This window comes from Podarcis erhardii (genome assembly GCF_964252035.2).
Source record: "Podarcis erhardii genome assembly, chromosome: 13".
Classification (NCBI taxonomy): domain Eukaryota; kingdom Metazoa; phylum Chordata; class Lepidosauria; order Squamata; family Lacertidae; genus Podarcis; species Podarcis erhardii.
Genome location: NC_138502.1, coordinates 16,814,507 through 16,841,580, shown reverse-complemented (window position 1 = coordinate 16,841,580; position 27,074 = coordinate 16,814,507). Strand labels below are relative to the sequence as shown.

The following is a 27,074-nucleotide window of genomic DNA, read 5'->3' as shown; positions in this document are numbered from 1 at the left end:
TAGTCTGCTATATGTCCCAACCTGCAACTTAATAACTTCACAGTGGAGGACAGTATCTCATTGCCGGTTATGATACTAAGATTCAGCTTCCAGGCTTGTGTGTACACCCGCAATGGCTGGAGCAGGGACATTCTGTCTCTCACCTCACACTGAAAAATGTATTTGGGGAGTGTGGTGTAGTGGTTAGAGCATGGGACTATGCGTAACCTGGGAGACCAGCGCTCAAATCCCTACTTGACCATGAAGCTCACTGCCTCTGTTTAATCTACCTCACGGGGTTGTTGTGGGGATTAAATGAGGAGGGGAGAACCATGAGCATTACTTTGCGCTCCGGGGGGGGGGGGAGTTAGGCTAAGATTGCAATAAATAATAAAACAACAAATTCCCAACCATATTGTTTACTTCCACACCATAGCCCTTAAACACAAGAGGATTATAGAGGCACAGCTTTTCTGTGCTTAGGTTGAACGTGGAGTTTAAACTACAACCATAAAATATAGTGTATGTTCTTGGACTACAACTCCCATAATCTTTTGACTGCTGGCCAGGCTGGCTAGTTCTGATGGGGTTGTAATCCAAAATATTTGGAGAACATCACATTGGCTACCCATCTAGCAAAGCATTTTCCCATGATCAAAATCTTCTGCTACCTTTGCTCACACAAGGAAGGCCTGTTTAGCAAAGTTCACCTGCAACGTTAATGAAAAGATTATTCCTTGGAGGTCCTGTTGCTTTACTGTTTCTTGTTCTGTTTCCCCTCTCACCGTCTCAAATTTCTGGGAGACGAATTTAGATAAGATTCTTTAAATTTGGATGGATGGTAGACCTCTGCCTCATCCAGAGGCACATTCCACCTGCATCACACTATCTCTGGGTCCAGTTCCCTCTCCCCACCCACAAAAAAAATATCCAGTCATTACCTCACCAGTTAAACATTTTAATCATTTTAGTTTCCAATTTACACTGATAATCAAAAAACGCGATAGTTTTTCCCCACTTGTCACATGAGTTGCCCCCATCAGAGGGCAGGCCCCACCCACTGCTGCGGCCTCCCCAACACGCACCACTCCCACATTCTACACCCATGGGAACGACAGAGATTTTTTCCATGATGATTATCTTTGGGAGAGGAATGGGTTCCCCAAGATTATTCTCTGGCGACACTGTAGGAAGAGGGCACTGCAGGGGAGGGTTTGGGTGAGGTGAATATGATGGGAGTATCACTCTTTTTGAGGATTTAAAAAAAACACCACTCATTCTAAAATCAGGGCTAAAAGAACTTAAAAAACAACAACCCACACCTTGAGGAAACTGCTCCTCACCATAAAAAGCAGAATTTTTGCATAGACGTTTACATGTAATCTTCAAAACTCAAGACGCTGCAGTTTAGCAGTGGTAAACGAGTGCTCTGCGTGGAACTGACACAGTCTCATTTTAGATACCCATGTGGTAAAAAACACACTCTGAGGAACAGGCTAGTTGGTTAAAAAAAAAAAAGAAGTTAAAACATGTGGCCAATGCTTTGAACACACCCAGTTTCCTCTCACACAGCAGAGCAGACACTTTATACCCTTCATGGGCCTCAACCACTCTGTCTAAGACAGTGAACAAGACTTCATTAGACTCTGGCAATTCATAGCATGAGGGAGCTAACATGCCGGTTTCCTGACACAAGATGGCTGCTGGGGAACAGAGCTGAGTTTTAGTCACCTGCTTCTAAGCCCAATGGTGAATCCTGTTAGGACAGGGAGCTGGGCCCCCTTGCTCCAGAAAGCTTCTAGAAGTGTCAGCTCACTAAACCAGAGACTCCAGGGATAGATTCCTTTATCAGAGAGGTCACAAGTCGATGTACCATGAAAACAGGCAGAGGTTGTTGTTTTTTAAGACGCATTCTTTCTTTGCAAGAGGATCTAGAGTCAAATTATGAAGAATTTAAGCAAGTGGGCAGCACGGGAGTGAAGAGCGTTGTTGATATGGCGGACCATGTGTTATGTATCATCAGCACAGTCCATCTGTCCTGATCGAGTGAGCAGCCAAGAAGAGGGGCGTTACTCCAGGAGGAGGGAGATCTTTGGAGATCCATGGCAGGGTGGAGGCTACATCCAAGCACACCGATCATCCCAAATGGGAAGAAGGCTGCAGAGGCTACAGGTGTAAAGGCAGTGGCGCAGGACCACACTGTAACACAACCCTGCCAGTGGCAAACTTGGCTTCCGTCTTTTGCGTGGCACGGGACACAGACCGTGTATATAGCTTCCAACTCCAGTCAAGAGGCCTGAGATTGTTTCTTGGCCGAACTTAACCCACCACGTTCATCCGCTAAATCAGGTTGTGTGTTCCTCTTTATGGAAAGCGCTGCTGTCTTGCTTGCGATCTGGAGGCCGGGGGAAGAGAAACCTCAGTTAATTTTGTGAAATGGTTTCGTAACCTCATGCATCTGTGGAAAAGGCTCAGGGGAAGACTCTTCGGCATCACATACAAGACTCTTGAGATCAGAATACCTGGATCAGTAACTTATTGAATGCCTTAACTGCTACTGTATGGTGTCAGAGGTTGGCATCTTGGGTTCACTGCATGGGACCCTCTGCCAAGTCCCGTAACCTCTGGGGGCCTGTCGCTCCTCCTTTTCACTGTTGCTGCCAGTCCATTGCACCTTTTTGAAGATGCAAGAAGGACAAGTGTAAAGAGAAGGAAAAGTGTCCATCTCCACTTGCCCTGGGCTCTCTCTCTCTCTCTTGACAGAGAATAGAATCATAGAACTGTATAGCTGGAAGGGACGAAAAGGATCATCTAGCCCAACTTCCTGCCTTGTGCAAGATGCGCCCATAGGAAGGAGAGGGGAAGCTGCAGCAGTAACAGTGGCAAGGAGGGAGGTGGCCCCATACAGGAGGGGGGGATGCTGAGAGTATCTTTCCCAAGGGCTCCCCACAACCTGCTACTGACTAGATGGCGAAATACAGCAAAATCCTGAATTTGTGTTTGTGTTGCTGTTATATGAAGCACCATCAATCTGCATGGCATATACGAAGTACAAGTGGGCAGGTCCCTGCCTTCAGGAACTCACTATCTAAAAGGTGGAACAGGGGAGAGAATAGAGGAAGGGAGGGAAATGGAGGAGTTGATAAATCCTAGGAGCAGGACATGCATTTATTTTAGATATACGTATTACAGTGGGAAGAATAATTAAGGGATAAGACTGTTGTTGATAAAAGTTCATTCCTTTGCTTCTTGGGGCCATAAGGGACACTAAACGTTTGTATCCAAGCACACCCGTGATTGCTTTTAGGGCAGCCTGCCTTGATTTTGTGTTGTCCTTTGGATTTTATTTTTTAAAAGCTCTATGGATTTTGTTGTCTCCAGGCTTGTTTTATGACTCAAGTTATTTGCATTTTGCCATGACCTTTTGGCTTAGACAAGTAAACTAATAAATATGCCAAGAGGTAGGGAAAATATCTGCCCCTGTGTGATGATTGTTTACTCCGACTGCCAAACTGCTTCTTCATGAAAATGTTTTTAGAGCAGGGGCCTAATCTACTCCCCCCCCAAGAGGCAAGGAGAGTTGCAAAAAGCAAAGCAGAAGAGGAAATTATTGTATGGCTGTTCGAAATTAATTTTGCTGTATATAAATATACTTCAGTCACAAAAGGTATATAAATAATAATCCAGTAAGGAACTTGCTTCAGAAGACCCCGAGCTGAGTAATAGTAATAGTAATAGTAATAGTAATAGTAATAGTAATAGTAATAGTAGCTCTGCATCCAGGACTCTGTCTGGCCTTTTGTACTCACATCATTCATAATTTTTTGCTTGAGCTCTTCATGAGTTAAGGGTTTCTCGTCTTCTTCTGTTATTGGCTCATGGCCAGTTCTGCAAAGAGCAAACATTAAGATGATAAAAACGAAGAGTGTCTTTTGCACTAAGTACTGCAAACCAGTCCTTTTAAAAACAGGGTTTTTTTCAGGACTCCTCCCAAGACCAGTTTTTATTCAGCATTTATTCCAACTTGTTCATGAGGCATTTATATGACAATAAGCAATCGTTCTGATGTACACATCTTCCTGCTAATCATTCATTTACCCCACAATTTTCAATGCATTTCCCCATAACTTTCTAAGAAGTCCAGTTTTGTGGGTTTTTTAAGTGGATTTGTTGTACTAGGGTGACAGAGTGCTTTAACCTACTTTAAAGGCACAAACCTAAAGTTTTGCACTTGAATCCCTCCTGCAAAACACCGGCAGTCTGGAGGCACCCAGAGAGATGGAATATGCTGCATCTGTTGAATGTTCTGCCTGCTGCCAAGTTATTCAGAATAAAATATTTCCTGATATGTGGGCAGCTGGATCTAACCCATTGCATCCCAGTCCCATCCTAAAATTTCTTCTATGGGTTTAACACAGTAAACCTTTCTGCTCAGAAAATCTGCTAATATTCTCCTCTGCATGAGTGCTTTTCCTACCGTGTGTGTGTGTGTGTGTGTGTGTGTGTGTGTGTGTGTGTAAACCAAGGCCTCTTATGGCATTTAGTATTGATTTCATTTTTTAAATATTTATCCAACATGGGTCTCCAAGGCAGCTTCAAACATAATTAAAAACATCCATTTCAATATAACAATTAAAAAATAATTACAGAATCAGCAACACACAAACATATACACAAAACAGAAAGCAGGAAATCAGTTAAATGTCTCAAAACAAACATGTCTCTTGAGCAAACAAGAACACGCAGAATTGGCAACTACAACTTAATAATGTAGGCACCCAATGACAGAAGCTAGACAGGGTGCATCAAAGAGCAGGGGCCATCCTAGAAAAGGCTCCGTTCTCCATTTCTTCTCCTTTAATGCTGGAGGTGGGAGCAGCCAGAAGAGAGCCGCAGTAGAATTATTTGTTTCCCAAGCTTTTAATGTGTCTTATTTTATAGAAACAAAAATAAACTATACATTCTAACTAATGATCCTCATGTCATCTATCAACATTAAGGCACTGCAAATTAACATTGTTTTATAGAAATCCACAAACGATCTTGATATTCTACCAGAGGCTTTCTCTATATAAATAATACATTCCTATACAACATAAAGACATAATTGCTTTATAATTAATTAATTCTTACTACTGCAGTTCTTTCTTTTACAAATTAGGCATAATTTGAATCTTATATTAATTTCCAGTAGTGCTTTCCAAATATTTTATATTGAGTTTTACAATTCCAATACAAAATACATTCATGCAAACACTTTAAGGACTTTATCATCATCATCATCATCATCATCACAGTACTATTCCAGATTGTTTTATAGTAAAATATTTTATGCATTAATATTCTATGCCAAATATCTTTTGCTCAGTCCCACACAGATGGCATTTGCTGTTTCTTCCGGTGTTTAGCTATCCGTATCTGGGGACACTGCCAACATATTGCCCACCATTTTTCTTTCCTAATAGCATAATCATAGGATCCATAATTTATTCATATCCTATGATCTCATCATTTTTCCTTGTAATTTTTTTTAACTGTAAAACATTTTCTGCAATAACATTCCATACCAGATATCTTTTTCTCATTCCCATAGATGTTTCTTCCAGTGTTTAGCTATCTGTATCTTGGGGTGTTACAAACATAATGTTATGCACAACCCCAATCTCTAAGCAGTGAGAGATTCCAGGGGTTCCAAGCACTCACTCGGGGTTTGGCTTCCTTGGAACAGGGGTGCTCACTTGAATAAAATGGGCAACGCCAATCAATATTTTGGGGGGGCTAGCTCCCTCAAATATTTTATGGGGGTGCAAAAGACCTTTGGCCCCTAGGAGTTGGCTCCTAATTCTTGGAATGAAGGTCAGTGGAGACTGAGGTGTCTTTAGGGTGTGTGGTTTTATATGCACATGTGTACAACCTGGATATAGGATTCGGGGGTTCACAACATTAACACATGGGTCTTACTTCCCCTTTAGGTTTCCAGAGAAGCCTCAAAGTCCACGACATGTTTTTGTTTCCCAGCTTCCAGCTCTTGCACACAACAACTATTTTGGCTATTGTTCTTCTGCCTAGGCTCACATGGTCTCCAGCCAGTTGAGGGGAGTGCAGGGGGACACCTGTCAGTTTGCATATCTTAGTGCAGAAAGTATTGATCTGATGTGCAGAGATCTTTCCTATTCTACCTAGTTCAAGAGTGTTCTGGAAGGTTTCTTTCTATGTGAAAGAAACAGGCGGAAGGTTTCTGATGTTTGGGTTATTCCTTCTAGGAAGCTGAATACAGCTGGTTTAAAACTGGTTCTGTTATCTTTCAGTCAAGGTCATGCTGACTATAATAGTCAGGTCAGGAGGAGCCTGGGTTTCACACACTTTCTTTTTCTATCTCTTTGTTCTGGTGTGGTGTTCCGTTCTGTATGCTATAATGTTAAGGTTTAGTCTTATTATAAGTTCTTTTTAAGTTTAAGTTAAGTCTGCTGCAACTGGATTTCTTATGGACTGTGCCAATTCTGAATGTATTGGATTTGTGACCATTATGCTCATTTGCCTTCAGTAGCAGTAAAGCTCTGCTGGATGAAATACAATTGCCTCTAGTCTATTTTTTGGGAACTCTGCAACGTGTTTAAGTCCTCCTCCACATGCACGACAACACCTACCCCATTTTCCCAGACAGAATCATCACTTAGCTCATTCTTTGAGATGCTGACGAGCAGTTAAACTGGACAGCTAAAGCCATTACAAAAAGAATACACACTCATAACAATATTCTCTAACATCTTCCCTTAACATATGCTAATTCAGTTTTCCTAATAACATAACCATGGGGTCCCTCATAAACTCATATCCTATGCCCTCCAATTTTCCTTGTTACCGCAACCCAAAATATCTGAACTTTCCATGATCTCAGTATAGAATACCCTTTACCAACCCAGTAACCTCCAGCTGCTGGGCTGGCAGGAGCTGATAGGAATTGTAGTCCAAAACAGGTTGATACAGAAAATCTTAAACATACAGGCAGGTTCATGTGGGGTTAGGCAGGTCTCCTTACCCAGCAGTGGGTGGCCGAACAAGCATAGGCTGTGCCCGAATCTCAGGTTTCTGCCCCAGAAGCAGTTGCACTGTCTCCAGAGTGTCGTAGGGCTGATCATATTCCTGAGAAAAGAAGAGGCAAGGTTTATTGATTGCTTCCCCTCCCAGTAGAGATTTAAAATAAAACCGCCTGAGGTCAACCACACTGCCCCACCTATTAATCCAGATCTATCTATTATTTCTACTAGAACAATTAAAAACCGAGTGACTTCGCTAGCTGCAGCTAATATGAGAATTTTGGTTTTCAGTTTTTTTAAAAGGTTACTAACCCTCACAATTGCAGAAATGCATTTGATAAAATAAAAGTAAATGTGTTAAGGGATTTGAAATGAGGCTGGCAAAGCAAAAGTAATATCATGCTTTCAAGCCCTGTGGACTCCACTGCAGAGTTGCAAAGTACCGTATTTTTCGCTCTATAAGACGCACCAGACCACAAGACGCACCTAGTTTTTGGAGGAGGAAAAGAAGAAAAAAAATATTCTGAATCTCAGAAGCCAGAGCAGCAAGAGGGATCGCTGCGCAGTGAAAGCAGTGATCCCTCTTGCTGTTCTGGTTTCTGAGATAGCTGCACAGCCTGCATTCACTCCATAAGACGCACACACATTTCCCCTTACTTTTTAGGAGGGAAAAAGTGAGTCTTATAGAGCAAAAAATACAGTAATTTCCCTCTGTACCAGGACATTTTGAAAGGAACACATACGAACAGTTATATCAGAATGGGATTGAAACCCTAGACTATTCAACAGGTAAGATTTGCAAGCAGGTTTGTCCTGCAAAATCGATAGGGGTTCTCACTCTCAGTAAAATATTTTGCACACGGTAATTGCAGCAGTGAACTGGACTCAGAGAAGTGAGTCAAAAGGTTGTCTTCTCCTCTCCCTTTCTCCATGATCCCTGAGCCATCCCTTTCTCCTGCCCCTGTTGTTGTGTCCTCCCCATCCACCCTGCATACCTCAGCCTTGGCGAAAGAATACATAGCCAACAGCTGGTTGGTCTTTTGTTCAATCAAGCCCAGGTAGATCGCAACGTTCTCATCCTGGGCAGTCGTCGACCCCCCCAGCTTCTTTTCCAGCACTGAGTAGTCACACTGCAGTTTCCAAAAGAGAGCCTCGATTGCTTTGAGAGGAGGAAAGAAAGCAAAATGAATGAACCCCTGCCCACCCACACAGCTCTTAACTTCAAGCACTCATTTCCACTCACTTCAAGGTGCCCAGTACCTAAGGCTCGCCAAATTATTCTGCACATGAGACAACACCCTGTCCCCCAAAATAAACACCTCTCCCTGGGAGCAGAAATATAATAATAATAATAATAATAATAATAATAATAATAATAATAATAATAATAAATGATTTATCATTTTTCTGCTCTTTCATGACACACAGAATTCGCTGCCCAAGGCAATGGTAGCTCCAGCCCTCCGAAGAGTCAACTTGATAAATGGTGGCCTGGTTTGCATGGTCTTATCTTGGCATTTAATAAGCCAGGATATGCATGAGCTACTGCTGCTCGCAGGTGCCAGGCAGCTCCTTTCCTCAGCCCAGCAAGCAGGCGGCTGAACAAGCCAGGACCCAGCTGTCTATCATAGCTGCCCATTATCTGAAAACCCAGAAACTATGGTGAATGGCTTACAAACCAGCCAGGGTCTTAAAATCAACTTTAAGCCATGGCTTGATATCCTGGCTAGTTTGTAAGCAATTAACCATAGCTTCCAGGTTCACACATGTCAGGAAGTGAGGAAGAAGCCATCGATTTCCATTCCAACCTGCGTTTGCTGCATGCAGCGCTGTTTCCATTCCACTGCAGTTTGGCTTCTGACAAAAAAAAAACCAAAAAAAAACAACCCTATGTTATTCAGCTCACTGTCCACTGTGGTGGAACTTGGCAGAACTTCTGGCATTATTTCACACCATTCGCTGCACTGCAAAGGAAACACGATGCAAAGCGGGAGGGAGAGTCATCAACTGTGTATCTTTTGCAAGCTTTAAGTGGCAGCAACAAATACCGCTCATATTTGCGAGATTGCTTTCCATCCCTGGCATGGAATGTATAAATGAGCACTGGCAATTTCCACCCCCATTCCCATCAGAATTCCTCAACAACCCTATGGGAAGCTATAATTGATAGCTGAGTCCTGGCTTGTTCAGCTGCTTACTTGTGGGCAGAGTGAAGCAGCAGATAACACTCATTCACATCCTGGCTTATTGAGCCAGGATATGATAGTGCAGATTTGCCCTGCATGTTCTGTACTTTTTGTCTACATGGCTCTTTGGAAGCTATCTTCAACTGGCCAGCCACCAGCCCATCTTGTGACTATGAATTCCAAGAGACAGGCTGGAGTCAGGTGACAGCTTTCTTTTGTCTGTTTTCCCAGAAAGCTGAAGGCAATTTGAAAGAAGGGTCCGTTGGGAAAGGAAAGCCTCTTAACATCACTCAGCTTTCTTAAATGCTGCAGTTTGTCTTCAGTCCTAATTACACATTGCATGGAAAATAAAAATAATAAAATAAATTATTTCCTTTGTCCCACACCTACTGGCAACCAATTCCACAGGATAAGTCTGAGTATTTTGACAAAATGATATTCTCTCCCTCTTCCAATTTTGCCTTTCAGACCTCCCCCCTCCTCAAGCTTATCTGTCTGCTGAGGATGATACAACCAGGATCTGTGCTATTTTCTGTGACTAGCTGTGCCTGTTGGCTGATCATCCTGTTCCTCAAGGGAGTCTGTGGACTGCATCAGGCCCACACAGCCTTTTCAAACCAGAACACAGAGCCATTTCCCTCCCCACCACCATCCCAACTACTGGCAAGGAACCACAACCGCTTCATCCTTTTTTTAAAAAAAAAATGGTGCTGAACGTAACAGGGCCTGGTGACCAGGGCTGGGCACTGGCATTCGCTGTTAGAAAGTGAAGCCTCTCATCCTCCACTATCTGTGTAGTGCTATCCTAGCACTCAAACCTGCCCAATAGTGAGAGCCAGTGTGGTGTAGTAGTTAGAGTGTCAGACTAGAACATGGGAGGCCAGGGTTCAAATCCCTCCTCAGACATGAAGCTCATTGGGTGGCCCTGGGCCAGCCACTGCCTCTCAGCTTAACCTACCTCACAGGAGCGTTGTGGGGATTAAATGTGGAGCGAGTGAACTGTGTATGCCACCTTGAGCTCTTTGGAGAAAAAGGTGGCATGTAAGTGTAATCAATCAATCAATCAATCAAGCGCTGGCCTGATTTCTTGCTGCGAGAGCTCAGCAACTGCTATGAAAAGGGGCATCCCGAGAATCTACATTTTCAGTGCAAAGACAAAACCAAGCCCCGAGTTCAGCAGGTTGCAAAGGAAAGCTTCAGAACATGTTTCCAGTTCCTACGATGGTGCCTCCACCATCTTTCTCTTCCTGGCACACAAACACAGTCCCTGCTTACCGTTCTTGAGCTGTTCCCAAATCTTGTGGTGACCCTTCAATGCCAGCTCAATCCGGTTCGCCTCTTTCACAGCTTCCTCCTGCTGCGCTTCAGCCTCCTTGAGCCGCAACAGCTGCTCTCCCTCATCCTGGGCACTTTGCTTTTGTGCCTCCTGTATCTCATGGTAGAGCTAGAAGAGTGGAGGAGCAAGATGGAGAAAGCAAGGGGGGGGGATCGTCATTAATTTCACTATTACAGGATGTTGGCAAAAACAAGGCACAAATAAGAGATAAGAGGGTGGGAGGGCATCGTTCCTGAAAGAAGCTTGTGCAAAAATAACACTGTGGTGCTAGGACATCTCAAAAGGGAAAGAGCCCTGATGCAATGTGGTACAGCCCAAGGTGTATTTGGGTAAGCAGAGGGCAGCCACAGCATACATTTAAAGCAGATTCAATGCACATAGCTTTCCACAAAGAATCTTGGAATTCTAGTTTGCCCCAGCACCCTTAACAAACTACAGTCGTCGTCCTCAAGCCGCATGCTTAAAATCTATATGGTGGGGACACATACTACTTGTTTCTGCGCTTGTGTTGAATAAGGAACTGGGAACCAGGAAGCAAACTTCAGCCTCGTTCAGCAACATGCGGCAGGAATCCCTGCTTGCTAACAGCAGCAAAGGTTGGAAGAATTGGGGAAGAGGGTGGGGACATATGGGCTGGCATTGTGATGATGACAGCATTGTGCAGAGACTGCAAAAAAACTTGCTTGCACGAATATCACTAATTCTATGATAAACTGTAATACGGGGGGGGGGGGGACCCAAGACACAGTACTCACCTCAGTGATTTGTTCCCATATCTGCTCCTTCTGATCGTTCTGATCATTGACGTAGTTGAACTGAGCAAAGTTCCGTTCCTCCTCTGAAGTGGGAAAGAAAAACATCGGTAGCAGATCTTAACTCGCATCCCACTGCCTGAACCAGCCAGTACCCAAACTGCTTCAAGGGCAGCCCCTATGGAGGGTAAGGTCCCAGATCTCATTCTGTTCTTCCTGAGCCAAAAAGACCCAGAGGACAGTCATGGTTCAAAAGGAAAATGGACCCTTTCCCATTGCAGCCCCCTGCCTTGCCTATCACCTTGCACGTATATATTCAATGCAGCATCCAAGGTTGGCGTGTCGGTGAGTTCCAGGACTTGATCCACGGTGGTGTGTAAAGATTCAAGCATCTCCTCCTCAGGGTCTTTCCGTTTGGACTCTTCCTCTGATTGAAAATAAAGAGAATCTAGGAGCCCCGGTTCCTAGGGCAACCTCAAAGTCATGTGAATCCCCACCTCAATCAGAAACATGCATTAAAGGAGTGGAAAAGCCGCCCATCTTTTTTAATCACTTGTCTTGACCAAAGCTGCAACATTTCAATTATTATAAACCGCAAGAGGAAGCAAGATGTGACGTGTAAACCAGCGCTCGTGGCTCGATTCTCCTCCAACAAACCACACGAGAAAAGCAAGGTTGATGTCCCCTATGATAAGGTTGCAGCACTGGGGGCTTTTCAGCTTAGAGAAAAGGGGCACAAGAGGTGACAAGATAGACATTTATAAAACTATGTGTGGCATGTAAAAAAGGTTTTCTCCCTCTCTCATGACAAGAGAAATAGAGAAATCCCCACGAAGGTGAGCGTTGGAAGATTTGCATGGAGAAAAACAAACCATAAGTGGTGGTTTGTTGCTGCTTTTCAGTAAGCCATAGTCTGTTTAGCAATGGCTTGCCGTTGACCCAATTACTGTTAAGAACTGCTATGCCAAAGGAAGTAGGCAGATTGCTTTAGAAATACTGTTTTACCCACAGGCGAATTTAAATCAAACTCACATGATAATTTATTAAAACTCACAAGATAACTTATTAAAATGTTTTAATTGGACTGCAGCCATACTCTTTAGCCAACTATTTCTCTGAATACAAAAAAGTTCATTAAAATGTGTGTGTGTGTGTGTGAGAGAGAGAGAGAGAGAGGGAGAGAGAGAGAGAGATTTGGGGGTTACTTAAGATAACGCAGATTGATTATCTGGGAACCCCCAAGATCCTCTGCTTTAATTCACAAAATTCTTCCCAGAGAAGCCAGCAGTCCTGGTTCTGAGCTGTCCCACTGTAAACCACAACACACACTTGCCTCCCAAAGGCCAAGGAATACTTCTGGCACCAGACAAAGAAGCAAACACTGGCCCTTTTCTCACAAGCGTCTGATTGTGCAGTTTTTGGCTGCTGGTGATATCTGCTGTTGGTAAGTTATACTGTATGGTGATTTTGCTTCTGTAGATCCAAACAGATCATGCTATTGTGGGAGGGAATTTACTACAAGCTTTTGTGGAATTAAATACATAACTTTTAGTTTTGCTCATTACGTATTATTATTCAGGACATCTTGATTTTCCAACTGCCTTTCACCGTGAGTTCCCAGGGCAGGTTACAACAATTTAAAAACATAACATTAAGAACAGTTAAAACAGAATACAATTAAGAGAATAGGGTGGACCCTGAGATATGTATCTCAGGCGTCAGAGGCCAGGATAAAGAGGTGCATCTTCAGCAAATGATGAAAACCACATGGCAAAGGTGCAAGACACACATCTGTGGGAAGGGAACATAGTTTAGGGGCTGCCACAGATAATGCCCTCTCCTGGACTGTCCCCCTCAACTTTTGAAGATGGAGGAACTACCCTACGACATTCTAAATCCCGGAGAGGGTCTGTAGGGAAGCAAGCGGGTCTTTCATACATTTGGTGCCTAAGTCATTTAAAGCTTTAAATCCTAGCATGAGCACTTGGAACTGAGCCTGGAAATGAATTGGCAACCAATGCACCTGTTTTGAAACTGGCTATGTGAGTTCTAAATGGATCCCCAGCCAGTAGCTGCCTTTTGGATGTGTTGAAGTCTCCCAAGTCATCTTCAAGGGCAGCCCTACAGAGAACATGTTGCAATAATCCAGTTCTGGAAGTTGCCAGAGCATGGGTAACAACGTCCAAGTTATTTTTGTCCAAAAGGCTCCATGGTTGACAAACGAGCCAGAGCTGGAAAGTGGCACTCCAAATCACTGAGGCCACCTGAGCCATTAGTTTCTATTTGTTCTGTACCCCTGTTCTGTCTTGCCATGAGACCACTTCTGGGCATGTGGGAATGAATGAATGACTCAGTAAATAGCCCCATACCATACATGAAACACACACACAAACCTTTCTTTTTCTTCGCCTTTAGTGCCTCCTCCGTCAATGTCCTCTCCTGCAGCTTGACGGAAATGAAATCATTCAAGCGCTGGTCATTCTCTATCTGGCGGCATAATTCTTTCATCTCCGATTCATACTGCGCTACATCTTTCTTTGCCTTGTCCTGCAGCTGGCCTAGGCGCGTATGTGCCTCATCCCTATATTTACCCCAGTGGACAAATGGGATGGGGACAAGTTTTGGATATGTGAGAGAGAACCGCCAGCAATTCCACTTCCCAACTTTTCTTCATGTTCTTATCCCCATTCCTTCACCACCTCTGAAATCTAGCATAACGATGAAGAGTGTGAGTGACAGGCAGGAAGTCCTTGTTTCAGATATTACTTCACCATTTAGGAGAGGAAACAGCTTCCCGGGCATAAAACACCTCTGTGTGCAGAAGATCCTATGCTCAACTGCTGCCATCTCCAATTACGGAATCTCAGGTAGAAAAGGCTGGGAAAGGCTTCAGTCCATGATATTGGAGAGCGGCCATAAGTCAGGACTGACAGTGCATTGTGTTCAATGGGCTGATGGCCTGGTCTACTCTAATGGAAGATGCAGGTGCCAGTGCGCAATCGAGAGCCTCAAAGTGCACTCCTTTGTGCACTGGAAAGGGAAAGCAGGCTTTGGCTGTACCACCCCATCACCTGACGGTTTGGTAAAGCCTCACATTCTTTTAAGCACCATGCAACCCTCTTTGCAAGCTTTGGGTGGTGCCATGAAGTCCCATGTGACATCAGAAGCCCTGCCCGCATGTCAAATTTGGCCTGTGTGGCTTGGATCTGACCTACAGAGCCAAAAAGGTTCCTCAGGCTTGCTGCACAGGTCGCAGAATCCTGCTTTTCCTGGTGCAGAATTTTTGTTTCTCTGAAGCAGAATTTCCATTTCAGTGCACAGGATATATAGCCCTGTCTTTTATATCAGAGTGATGCTTAGAAGCTAGGACTTGGAGGGAGCATGGCTATTGTTGATTAAGTTGTCCCAGTGCATGAATGGGTGGAGGCAGCAGGACAACGGAGGAGCAATGAAGAAGCGGGGTATGAACATGAGCAAGGTTTCTGCAGGGACACTCCTCCCTGCCCCACCATGCTTGAGTACTCCCCTTCCCCCAACCTTGCTTCGTAGGCTGCAGAGGATGTGCTGATGACTGCGCCAATGGCTCTACGAGTTTCCAACAGCTCCTAGAAGGAGAGAGAGGAAGCCTTCAGATCTAGTCCCTAATTGCAACACAGCCGTACCATCCTGTTCACAAAGTTCTATCTCCTCACTGGAGCCCAATCACAGCTCTTCCCTTCTTTCCTAACCATTGTCATCCACACCATAGCAGAAGCACAGTCCATAGATTTAAACTCCACATCAATCTGCAAGTGTTAAAGAGGTCCTTCAGACCCTGCCCTATCAAAGCCAAGAATCAGAAATCCTTAGGTCCAAGAGGATAGGAATAAGGCAGGGGGGCATCATAATTTCTGTTGTCAGAATCTAGTTGGTCAGTTACAATCCCTAGTTTAATAAGAAAAAACATACTTTCCAAAATGCATGGTTTAGCTTTGTGATTCTCTCCCAGCCAATAAAAAGCCTTGATATTTTTTTTAATACCACTCTCAACAGTCAATCATATCCTTCCATTCCATGCTGGAGTTCTCTCCAAGCAACCAGATCTCACAATTCTATAACAGAACCTTCATTAGTCTATATCACGACTCCAGTCCTTCTCAGAAACTCTCTTGGGCAATTACATCCTGTCAACTCTCCTCAATTTTCTCTTAGTGTGAATGTACCGTCTCTAGACGTTTATAAAGCTGTTCAAAGCGATCATGTTCAAGCCGGAGAATTTCTAGATCCTCACGTAGCTGTGAATTCAAGACGAGCTGAGAATTGAATTCTGTGGTGGTCTGGAAGTAGAAAAGTGGAGTGAGAAACTAAAGACAAGCCAAGAATCCTGGCTCTCAGAAACCCTGGGCACTTGCAACCATTTTTACCCGGTCAAGCTGATTCTCAACTGTTCCTATCCGCTTCAGCAAGTTGCCCTTCTGTTCCTGGATCAGGGTCCCAGTGCCCACCACCAGCTTCTGGTCAGTCAAACGCTTGTTCCAGTTTTCAATCTGTCAGAAATGAAGAATGAAAGCAGGGAAATGGGATGAGAAACTAGTATTTGCGATAGGACTAACGAATTCTTGGCTCTTGGATCCCCTGTTCTAATGAATTCGACCCTCAAGTCCTAGATGCCATTTCCCTCTGCATGTTTTAAAGCCCTCACACCCATTTTTAACCCAAAAGATCCTCCTCTCCTTTCTGGAGTTTCTCTTCGCCTGGATTTTTTTGGGGGGTGGGGGAAAGTGAAGGAAAAAATATTTTTTTTAAGAGACTTCCATTCTGCTCTCAGGGCCTCACTTCACACTACTTGTTCTCTGTACCTGCTATTCACTCCCCACCTGGAAGGCTTCAAAATCCTAGCACAGGACACTACTTCACATCAATAAATGCCAAGCAACTTGGTACTTAGCTCCCTTCTCCATACCTCTTTATCAAGCAGGGCTACCTGCTTCTTCTCTTGAATTATTTGCTGCTTCACTTCATCCCGCTGTCCCAACAAGGAACGGAGAGTGTCACCGTGGACTTTTTCCTGCTGTGCGTTGGCCTTGCTCTCAGCCACAGCGTGCCTCTGAAGCAGCTCTTTGTTATCCTTCTCCAGGCGCTTTATCTCTGCCCTGTCCAAGAGAAGCGGGGCAGAGACTCTGAGGGGCGGCAGGATGACACGGCGAGACACAGCTGCGTGGGCACGTACGGGAGCGCCATGGCAGCAGGTGTGCTGGTGAGTTTTGGTTGGGATTGGTGGCAGCGCCAGCTCAGAGGAGCTTTTGAGACACTGCTACAGAAACTCCTGAAAAGCTGGCGATTTGAATCTGAGCATGCATCTCCCCAACTCTGGATGGGACAAGATGGAATGGGGAAGGGGGGAATCGGGACAGGATATACTCTCAAAAGAGAGCAGGCTTCAAGAGTTCAAAATTAGCAGCTCTGTGTAAAAAGACACAATAGATTTCAGGCCTTAGGGTGACTTATTGTGCCTTTACATCCCTGTGAAACAAGCAGTGTTGGGAACGCAGAATTTCTGATTTCCCTACAAAGAAAGTACTGTGTTTTGTAGGCCAGGGTAGAAGGCCAGAACTTCAAGGTTCTCAGGGGCAGGGATGATGAGTAACATTCATTAAGTGATCTAAACCAGAGTACAAAGAGAGAGAAGAATCCTAAATTCTCTGGGAGCGTTTTATACTAAAGGGGCAGGAAGAGGTTGGACACACAGAATCATGAGTACAAGATCTGAAACCATGTCAGCGTGCCAAAGCGCATAATGGCAAGAATCAAATGTTTGTACATGCATGTACACATATGTGATAGATTGTGGGGGGTGGAATTTGGCCGCATGTGCTAAAGAAAGGCAGGTTATATGCACAAACATGTCCATACATGATGTGACCAAACCAATTGTCAGCTGTGTGTTGCCAGGAGCATATCAGTTGCTATGTGCCCTTGTGTTAAGTCAGTATCTGCTTCAGTACATGAGGTGGGGATTATTTCTTAATGCTCAGCTTACAGCTCTCTCCTTGCAGCAGGATGTACAATATTCAAATGCTCCCCAAATCCAAAACTGGATGTTTCAGAGCAAAAGATGACAGGCTGTGCTCTGTGCCAAGAAAAACGGACAGGAGATAGCACCCCTCAATGCAATTATATACCGCTCTCTCATCAAATTGTGGCACAACTGAAAACTAAAGGTTAGACAACTGGTCCAATGAAAGCAATTTAAGGCTGGTGATGGGCAACAGGCTTGTTTCTCTTAGAAATCTGAATATGATGTAAAAGAGGGATCACCTCATGGTGCACGCACAGCTCATTCTTGCCCCCAATAAAAATATTTTGCAGTTTTTGGTATAGCCTCCAAAACCCAAATGCATACAGTGTGATGGTCTCTCCCAGACCATTTCCAGCTATCTAAAGAACTATGTCCATCTCTGGCGTAAGAGGACAGTAAAACCATGACGTTCCTGCTGTGAACAGGGAAAAACAAAATGGATCCAGAATTTTAGCAAGGATATGAGATGAATACATACTTCTGCCTGCGAATGATTTCATGGGATTCGAAAGTGTAGGCATGGCGGTTTCCTTCTAGGAGACGAAACTGGCGCTGGAGTTTGGCTAACTCGCTTTCGGCTAGTGGGACACAAAGCCAGTGAAGCAACAGGTGGTTTGGGGAGACAGAGGAAAGAAAGGTGGTTAGAAAGTCCAGCATGATGGCCTTCTCTTAAAGACCCCACCTATCACACCTGGCGCAAGAATTAGGGCAGAGACTAATGTGGTCCAGGATTGCAGAAAGAAGGGAACTTCCCTGCTGTGATTGGCACAGATTTGATGAGCACAATCATGAGCAACTTAATGACTACCAGTGGTATTCCATTTATATAATGAGCTCCGGTTGGCTTTGTTAGGCTTGAGACAAACAGCTGTTTTTAAGAGAGCCAAAAGGGGGTTGAGAGAGGCTTCACTTTCCATGAACATGCCCACAGGTTTTGTCCCAATGTCACTTCTGAACAAACAGGTTTTGCAGGTTCCTGCAACAATAAAAAAGCCTCTAAGACCTGCGTGCCAGAGAACATGCTTTTCCTCATAGAATTCTGGGCAATGTGGTTAGTTAAGAGTTGCTGAGAATTATAACTCGGTGAGTGTGGACCCTCCAAGTGTCCCTATTTTCCAGGGACACCCCCAATTTAGAGAAGCCATCCCAGTTTCTGATTTGATCCTGGAATGTCCCACTTTTCCTTAGAATGTCCCTATTTTCACTGGAGAAATGTTGGAGGGTATGGAGTTATCTGACTCCCAAGCCATCTGAAAGCAATCCTATATAGGGATGTTTTTTAATGTTCAATGTTTTATTACCTTTTTATGTATGTTGGAAGCTTCCCAGAGGGGCTGGGGCAACCCAGTCTGATGTGTGGGGTATGAATATTGAAATTATCATTAAGGAATGGGACATCCTTATTTTCAGTGGATAAATGTTGGGGGGTATGCGAGTGCCCAGAATTCTTTGAGGGAAAGAATGTGCTTTAAAGGTATGGTGTATACACAGCCTTCATGTACACAGCAATCCTTCTTTCAAAGAGCCTTCAATTCTCTGAAGAAGAAACACACACACAAGTGTCAATGACCTCCATGTAGCCAAATGATAGGTCTCTTTGGTCACTTTCAGGTTCCTGGACCAGGGCATCCTTGGGTCTTCAGAGCTTGGTCAGTTCTGGGAGGAATTGGTAGAGCTGCTTTTGTGCTCCTGATCTAGGCAGCCCTGATGTGTGGCATGCTTTTTGATCGGTGCCGAGCCCAAGCATTCAGTGCAGTTTATCAGGAATGGATTGTGGAAAGGACTGAGGAACAGAAGAGGCTGTGCTGTCTTTCGGGGAGGCAGCCAGGGGAGCGAGGCAATACCGGTTCCCTCCTCATCAGAACATGATTGCATTTCTGATCAGGTGCTAATCGTGCCAAGAACAGACAAACCTTTCACAAGGTGACTGAATTTATGGGATTGGCAGAGATGACCGGCAGAATTCGTGACCAGAAGAAAGAGACAGTGGAGGAGGACTGGAAAAAATTTAAAATCTATCTTAAAAATTGTTGTAAAATTTCGGAATGTTAAGATGTCAAGGGATTGGATACAAAGAATTACAGCTATAAATTGAAATTTATAAAATAGAATTTTTTTAAAGAGAACTAAATATAAAAATGGGATGAAGAATTGCTAAAAATTTTTAAAATTTGGATGCAGGGAAGGGGAGGTTTGGGGAAGTCGTGTTATGTTTATTTGTTTTTTGTTTATGTTGTAAAATCAATAAAAATTATTTAAAAAAAAAAAAAAAGAACAGACAAACCTTTATTCTACACTCCAGCCTTATGGACTTCTGGTCCCTTGGCGGCAGACAGGCTCTTGTTTTGTTCCTCGACTGCCATTTTTTGTTCACTCCCAGCAAAGCGAATGACTCAGTCTCTCGATCCTCACAAAGCCACTGACTCATGCCCACATGTGTCCCCCGTATGCTAGCAAGGATTTGGACAATTTGTACCTCCGCTACTTTAATTTAGTCCCTGCTGCTTTTCAAAGCCAACATTCACTTAAGAGGCCTAGTTCAAAGAGTAATTCTTACAAGCTAACCAAGACATGTGGAAAACAGCCAAGGCGCCCTGGTTCTGTCTCTTTGGCCTCATTCTTTGGATACAAAGGCTTTATTTCTCATCCCTCTGCTCCCTTTCAAAAGCAGTCCCCTTTAGCAACATTTTTGCTTGGCTTGAAAAATATCCCCCAACTCCTTCCTAGTCACCCTGGCAAAAACTGAAAGGAAATATATATTATTTAATGTAGCTGTCAAAGAAGGAGATACCCTCTTAGCTTTATTTTTGTATCAGATTTTGCAGAACTGTCTGGTACCTTCAGTTTGCTTCAACCTGGGATCAGTTTCAGTGAGTCTGATGTAGTTATACACATTTCACTGCAGACAGTGAGCTACTAGCATAAATCTTCTCAGTAAAAATATTTATTATTGCTGGTTTCATAGCTTTCCACATACATGCACTGGCCTAAGACCACAGCAATATTGTCCATGAAAAACCTTTATAAAAATACCAAATACATATACATGTATATGCATATGTACATGTATATGTGTGTATATGTATATATATGATGACATGGGTGCTTTATAGCAGAGACTTAGGCTAAGAAGTGTCATGGGAAGTTCCCTAACCACAAGAACGTTTGCCATAACATCAGCTGAATATCCACACGTTGTCAATGCATTAAAACATACAGCAATTCAGAGCAGCCTGCACTAACCCCAAACTTCAAAAGTTTAAACTGCTCTGTGAGACAGCAAGAGTGCTCTGCTGATATTTCACAAAATTTGGGGGTGGAAGGATGCCAGGAGGGAAAACAGCAGCTGCTAAAACACTATGGGAAGAGCAAGAATATATATGGATTTCAGCCTGGAATAATCACATTGGCGGAAACAATACTGCAGTGAGCTAAGCGAAATCAGGGCAGGCCCTCACCAAATCCAGACTTCAGCCATCATCGTTAAAGGATGTCTCCCTGTTCAGAGAAAGTAGACCTCTAAATACCAGATGTTTGGGACGAAATAGGGACTGTCACTTCCATGTTCTGCTTGTGAGTTTCCAAAAGCATCTGGCCAGCTGTCAGAAACAGAATGTCTTGGATCCAGAGAGACTTAATCCAATCCAAGGAGACTTTTATGTGCACAGACTTAGTAAAAGCAAACTGAATAGAGAAAGTGGGCCAGAGAATGACCTTTCTGTTTCCCTATTCCAATGTGTGTTGGGGGGGGGGGATTTTCCATTCAAATGACACTGGGATCACATCACAAGCTGCATCCAGGGAATCTAGTGTTACAAGCTTCCCACAACAATATTCCCAAATGCAAATTCTGGCTATGCAAGTGTTCCTACAGCGGTATCCTCACTTCCCTCCATAGGAATTTACCAAGGCCTTCCAAGTCCACGTCACTGCCATCTGAGCGGAGGCTTGAAGCAGATTTGAAGAACGGCATCTTCTGTTTCTTCCTGCTGGTGGAAAAAAATGATAAAACAAAGTGGGAGGCTATCAGGTAAGAATCACTGTCATAAAATAATTCATTCATGAAAAACAGTGCAGCATACTGCATAAAACATTTGAAAGGGGAGACCCCGGTTGGAACACTGCTCACCATGACATTTCCCAGTCTGATCTTGGGCCAATCACATGAGCCAATCACATGAGCTTAACCAAGTGGGGCGGGGGGGGGGCAGCTGTCCCCCCCCAGATCAAGTAAAACAATAGAAATACTTAAATGACCAATCACATCGGTTCTCCCCCCCCCCCTAACAAAAATCTGGCTACGCCCATGGCCAGTGGTTCTCAAAGTTTTTTTTTCTGGGCCAGGCTTTCAGAATAAAAATTTGCTTGCGCCACACTGATTTTTTTATTGATAAGAAATACAATGGAAAACAAAAAGAAACAACTCCTAGCTGTGCTTGATTTATAACAATGAACGCAACACTATGAAAAACTATCCATCCATATTATGCAAATAAAAAAACAAATATTTTGATACTAATCTACACTACGCAACACTGAAGTGTTTAAATGTTTCTTTGATTGTCCACAAATCTTTCCGCCACACTTATCATCTCTTGCCACACCTCAGGGGTGCTAGGACAATTAACGGCAAGGGAGCAAGACACCTCTATTCTGTATTCTGAGCTCCCTAAATAAAAACATAAATAAATCCAAATTAAAGCACACATATAAAATGGCAATCCAACATTTTCTCCCGCCAACTGACATTCATCCTACCAGCGTGCATGACGCCACAAAAACCTCTAACCAGCTGCATGCATCTAATTCAGGGCTCTGCTTTGTTCCTGGCAATTATATTTTCATGTGTTTTAGAGTCTGGCAAACGGCCTTGCGAGATCAATGCACCCTGAAAGGCAGGTTTTAAAAAATAAACTTCATTCTAACTCAGTACTTCATATGCAGTCTCTTCTGCTGCAATAGCCAGCATACGTCTCTCCATTACACAGAATCATAGAATCATAAAGGGATCCCAAGAGTTTTCTAGTCCAGCCCGCTGCGATGCAGGAATCCTGCCCACAGCCATCATTGGGTGGGTTCAAACCACCAACCTTCTGGTTAACAGCCTGGTACACTGGCCCATTGTGCCACTTGAGGGACAATTTGTGCCTTCAGTATTTCCCCTTTAAGAAACTCCCATCAATCTTGAATTATCTTCTCTTCGAGTATTTCTGACCATGAGACTTCACCTAATAGTTCCTTAAGAAGTATTGAAAGACTTCTAAAGGTACCAATAACATTCAAGAGCTCAGACTTATAAATATAATCATTTCCCTGCTTGCCTGAGGTGGCAGAGAACTGCCTCAAGATGCCTATACCCAGGAAGCTTTACAAGAGTTCCCTCTTTCTTTCAGTGTTAAGACATCAAATCTAGGGGGGCTTTGGGCTAAAAGACAATACATAAATTACTTAAATGATTAACGTAGGCGGTGGTAGCATTAAAAAAAGTTGTGGGCCAGAAACTTGTGCAGACTTATCTGCATATCCTCCAACATTTCTCTGATGAAAACAGGGGCAACCTGTTCAACAGCAGCAACAACAATCATTTTATTATTTATACCCCACCCATATGACTGGGTTGCCCCAGCCACTCTAGGCAGCTTCCAACATATTTAAAAACATAATAAAATATTATTAAACATTTTAAAACTTCCCGATACAGGGCTGCCTTCAGGTGTCTTCTAATAGTTGTATAGTTACTTATCTCCTTGGCTCGGGGGTCACATAGCTCCAATGAAGATAAGGACACCCTACAACACCCTCCAGTATTTTTCCAATGAAAAAAATAGGGACATCCTAAGGAAAAGCAGGACATTCCAGGATCAAATCAAAACTGGAACGGCTTCTGTAAATCTGGAACTGTCCCTGGAAAATAGCAACACTTGGAGAGTCTGTATTTGCAAGGCTGCAAAATACAAGAAAGGGGTAAGCCATACATTGTGGGTGATATGAACACTGGCAAGGCTCTCACACGATACAGCTGCAAAGTGAAAACTTTTTAAGCAGTCTCTAATGCAACAGGGATGTGGGTGGCGCTGTGGGTTAAACCACTGAACCTAGGACTTGCTGATCAGAAGGTCAGCAGTTCGAATCCCCGTGACGGAGTGAGCTCCCGTTGCTCGGTCCCAGCTCCTGCCAACCTAGCAGTTCGAAAGCACGTCAAAGTGCAAATAGATAAAGAGGTACCACTCCGGCGGGAAGGTAAATGGCGTTTCCGTGTGCTGCTCTGGTTCACCAGAAGCGGCTTAGTCATGCTGGCCACATGACCCGGAAGCTGTATGCCGGCTCCCTCGGCCAATAAAGCGAGATGAGCGCCGCAACCCCAGAGTCAGTCACGAATGGACCTAATGGTCAGGGGTCCCTTTACCTTTACCTTTAATGCAACAGCCAACTATGTCACAACAAGCCCTTAAAACTAGTGTCTTAACAGATCAACTTCTCAGTAACACAGAGGATGTACAAACCTTGTAATGCCCACCTCTTTCACCTCACATTTTATTGGCTGAAAAACTATGAATGTAATTAGCAGGGCTGGAGGGTTTTGTGGTCGTTGTTTTTTAAACAATTCCACTGTGGGTGCCTGTGTGGTGAAAAGGACAATCCACTTTTCATTTTAAAAATGAACATTTAAACTAAAATCAGGTGTGCATGCAGCATTTCCCTTTGTTGCCTTTATTGCTTTCTTGTGGTCCAGCTGAATGACCACAAAAATGCTGCTGCTGTAAGTAACATCTTAGTAGAACCACCCTTCCTGAAACAGAATAACCTCTGGTACTTAAAAAAATTCCTTCCAGTAGCACCTTAAAGACCAACTGAGTTAGTTCTAGGTATGAGCTTTCGTGTGCATGCACACTTCTTCAGATACCATGCACACGAAAGCTCATACCTAGAACTAACTCAGTTGGTCTTTAAGGTGCTACTGGAAGGAATTTTTTTATTTTGTTTTGACCATGGCAGACCAACACGGCTACCTATCTGTAACTGGAACTCTGGTACTTAGCACAAGACACACAGACACATGCACTATGTTACTTCTTAAATATATCCCATCCAATAGTTTTACGACCACAGCAAGCAGCATAATGCATTAGCACTCACTAAATTTTGCCCACACTTAAATCCGCTCATCTATTTTCAAATCACGCATCTACCTCATCCTTCTTCATATACATACCATTCCCCCCTTTCCATCCAAATGCATCCCATGCCTGTTTTCCCACTATACCTAAACACCCTCTTATCCAAAATCTGTATTAAAATGCAGCTTTCTCAGCATCTGTGAACTGGATTAAATCAGCCCCACCTCCCGCTCCAAAAGCATTAACTAGAAGTACCTTTGCTCTCTACTGGAGAGCCACTCTGACAGCTATGCACTTTATGTATAGGCAATCTGTTTGGGGGATGATGCTGTGGTGCAAACTCCTGGGCTCTCCTGCCAGCACCACACAGTTGCCTTTGTCAACTCAGTTGTTAGCAACCGTCTCCAGGAAATGCATCAGCTCTTCACCAGTCCTAATGAATGAGGAAGGGCAAGAGGAGAGGAAAAAGAGAGCAGGTTTCATACAACTGATTAGGAAGGCATTATAAGTATTTCTGAGTTCTCTAAAAGGGTAATTTAGGGGGCCAGCTAAAACAGGGGGCAAAAGTAGAAGAGGACCTCAGGGTTTATTTGATAAGGTAAAGCAGGGGTTGAAGGTTATGGTGGACCTGAGATCCAAATATGCTCAAATGAGACTGCTGTCTTAGAGCCCAAGAAAGAGCAAGTTATTTTGAATTCTCAAAGATAAAGGGAGGTTACATTTGTATGAGTTATAGAGCAATAGCTTCTGAATCTACTGGGAAGGTAGCAGTGTCTAATGAGTTATAAGAGTCATGAAAGTCAAACACACAGAGAAAAGGCTTATCTAGGAACATCTGGTTAGTTTAGACACATTTCCCTCATTTTCCTACCCTTTCTTATACTTTGCAATCCCTGCCCCCCAGCCCTACATACAACAGTCCTTTAACTTTCCACCATGCCACACAGGGTCCTAATACTTTCAGATGTACCTAAGGCTCTACCAGGACATATCATCATAATTGTCAGGTCATCTTGTTCCATGGATTTCTCAGGTCAGAATGTCAGCCACCTACAACTACTGCTGTGTGCATTTCTAATCACAACAGCCCGAGAAAGCAGGAATTTAGTAGCTATATTCCCATTTACTCCCCGCGCCCCTTCTCCTCAGGAAGTGCTTCATCTGCTTAATTTCTGTGTTCCATGCCACAGCGACAGTTAGAAAAAGAGATGGCAACCCTACCTAGCATTGTATATTGTTGGTGGGCACCAAGTAAATGCACCAAAGGTCCTATCTGCTTCTATGACCTATTGCCAGCATGTTATGCCAAAGCTTTAATGTACCAGATCCAGGACATGAGAGTTCAGGTATCAACCAAGTGAAGGGTCACAGCTCATACCAATATAATTGAAGATCATGCTAAGACCCTGTGAGGGCATATGATGTTTAGCAGCTCCAAGGACCCTAACAGGATGTGGCAGTGCGGTGTAGTGGTTAGACTGTAAGACCCAGCAGGCCAGGGTTCAAAACTCCACTCAGCTGTGAAGCTCACTGAGCAACCTTAAGCCAGCCATTGTCTTATCAATCTAAACTACCTCACAGGGTTGTTCTGAGGACTACATAGGGGCAGGGAAGAGCCATATACACCACCTTGAGCTCCTTGGAGGAAAAACAGGATACAAAGGTAATACTAAAATCCCAATACTAATGTGTTTGGAGGTACACGCCTACTCCAAAGACCCAGCAGGTGACCCCAAAGGCTGACCTCACCAAAGTTCTCTATAACCATGCCAAGGCAGCTGAACCACCCCCTAGGTCCTGGTAGATCATGCTAAACCCCCCATGTAGCCATGCGGCTATGGGGCTCAGTCACACTGCAACCCCTACAAGTCATGCCAAATTCCTTTGAATGTGCCAAGCCCCCCATGTCCTGGAAGGCCACACTGGAAGTCCTGCAAAGTCACGTGACTCCGAATAATCAGCTCACAAGCACACAAACCCCTCAAGGTCTCCCTGCTTCGCCCTCTCCAAATTTACTCAAACCATACAGAGGATCCCAGCAGTCCCTAAGCCCCACCCCTTCTGGTAAACCCATCCCTTTACCTTACAGGCCTGCATTCCCACTGCGCATGTGCGAAATTAACAGTTCCTTCCTTCCTCCCCCCTCCCTCTCAAGCCTCTCGTTTTACCACCCTCAAGATTAGTTCTGCGCACATGCGCAGTGTGAGACTTCGTAGCTGCCCGGCGCGGGGCGGGCGCAGGGCGACGTACGTAAAGGATCGACGACGCGGGAGGGTTGCCATGGCAACTTTCCATCGCCAATGGCCCTTGCGAAACCACATCCCTCGCTCAGTTTGTCCCACTGCTGCTGGTTGCCATGGAGACTGTTTCAGAAAGGAAGCTCGCGAGGGCTGGGAGATAATGAGGCACCGCGAAGGGAAATATGACAGGCTTTGGATGGGGCAGGAAGAGGGCTGTTTCGGAAAAAGGGGAAACTTTGCACCAGCCCCTCGACTGAGGGGAAATTTTGTGTGGAGGAGAAATGTCTAGTAATTTTGATTATTTTTTTTGCTCGACTGGCAAATTATAAACTTCCCCCGCTGCCTTCCAGTTATACATTCATAAACTA

The 27,074-nt window shown here is 44.0% G+C and overlaps 1 protein-coding gene across 4 annotated transcripts; it reads right to left on the bottom strand.

Moving 5' to 3' along the window:
- Positions 1 to 921: 921 nt before the first annotated feature.
- On the bottom strand, positions 922 to 26,676 carry ODAD1 (outer dynein arm docking complex subunit 1). 4 transcript variants are annotated; one of them, XM_081837397.1, is made up of 16 exons: positions 26,549 to 26,676; positions 24,722 to 24,899; positions 21,255 to 21,337; positions 17,827 to 17,926; positions 16,233 to 16,422; positions 15,694 to 15,816; positions 15,493 to 15,606; positions 14,828 to 14,895; positions 13,684 to 13,871; positions 11,592 to 11,717; positions 11,294 to 11,376; positions 10,478 to 10,646; positions 8,012 to 8,175; positions 7,019 to 7,122; positions 3,789 to 3,867; positions 922 to 2,374 (listed from the first exon to the last, which is right to left on the bottom strand). In XM_081837397.1, the coding sequence occupies exons 3-16, from the start codon at positions 21,319 to 21,321 to the stop codon at positions 2,267 to 2,269; spliced, it is 1,683 nt and encodes a 560-aa protein (XP_081693523.1). In that variant the 5' UTR covers positions 21,322 to 21,337; positions 24,722 to 24,899; positions 26,549 to 26,676; the 3' UTR covers positions 922 to 2,266. The 4 variants fall into 4 exon arrangements, with proteins under 4 accessions (XP_081693523.1, XP_081693524.1, XP_081693525.1 ...); XM_081837398.1 differs by lacking the exon at positions 26,549 to 26,676 and adding an exon at positions 25,437 to 26,457; XM_081837399.1 differs by lacking the exon at positions 26,549 to 26,676 and having other exon boundaries at positions 21,255 to 21,334; positions 24,722 to 26,458.
- Between the last annotated feature and the right edge of the window lie 398 nt (positions 26,677 to 27,074).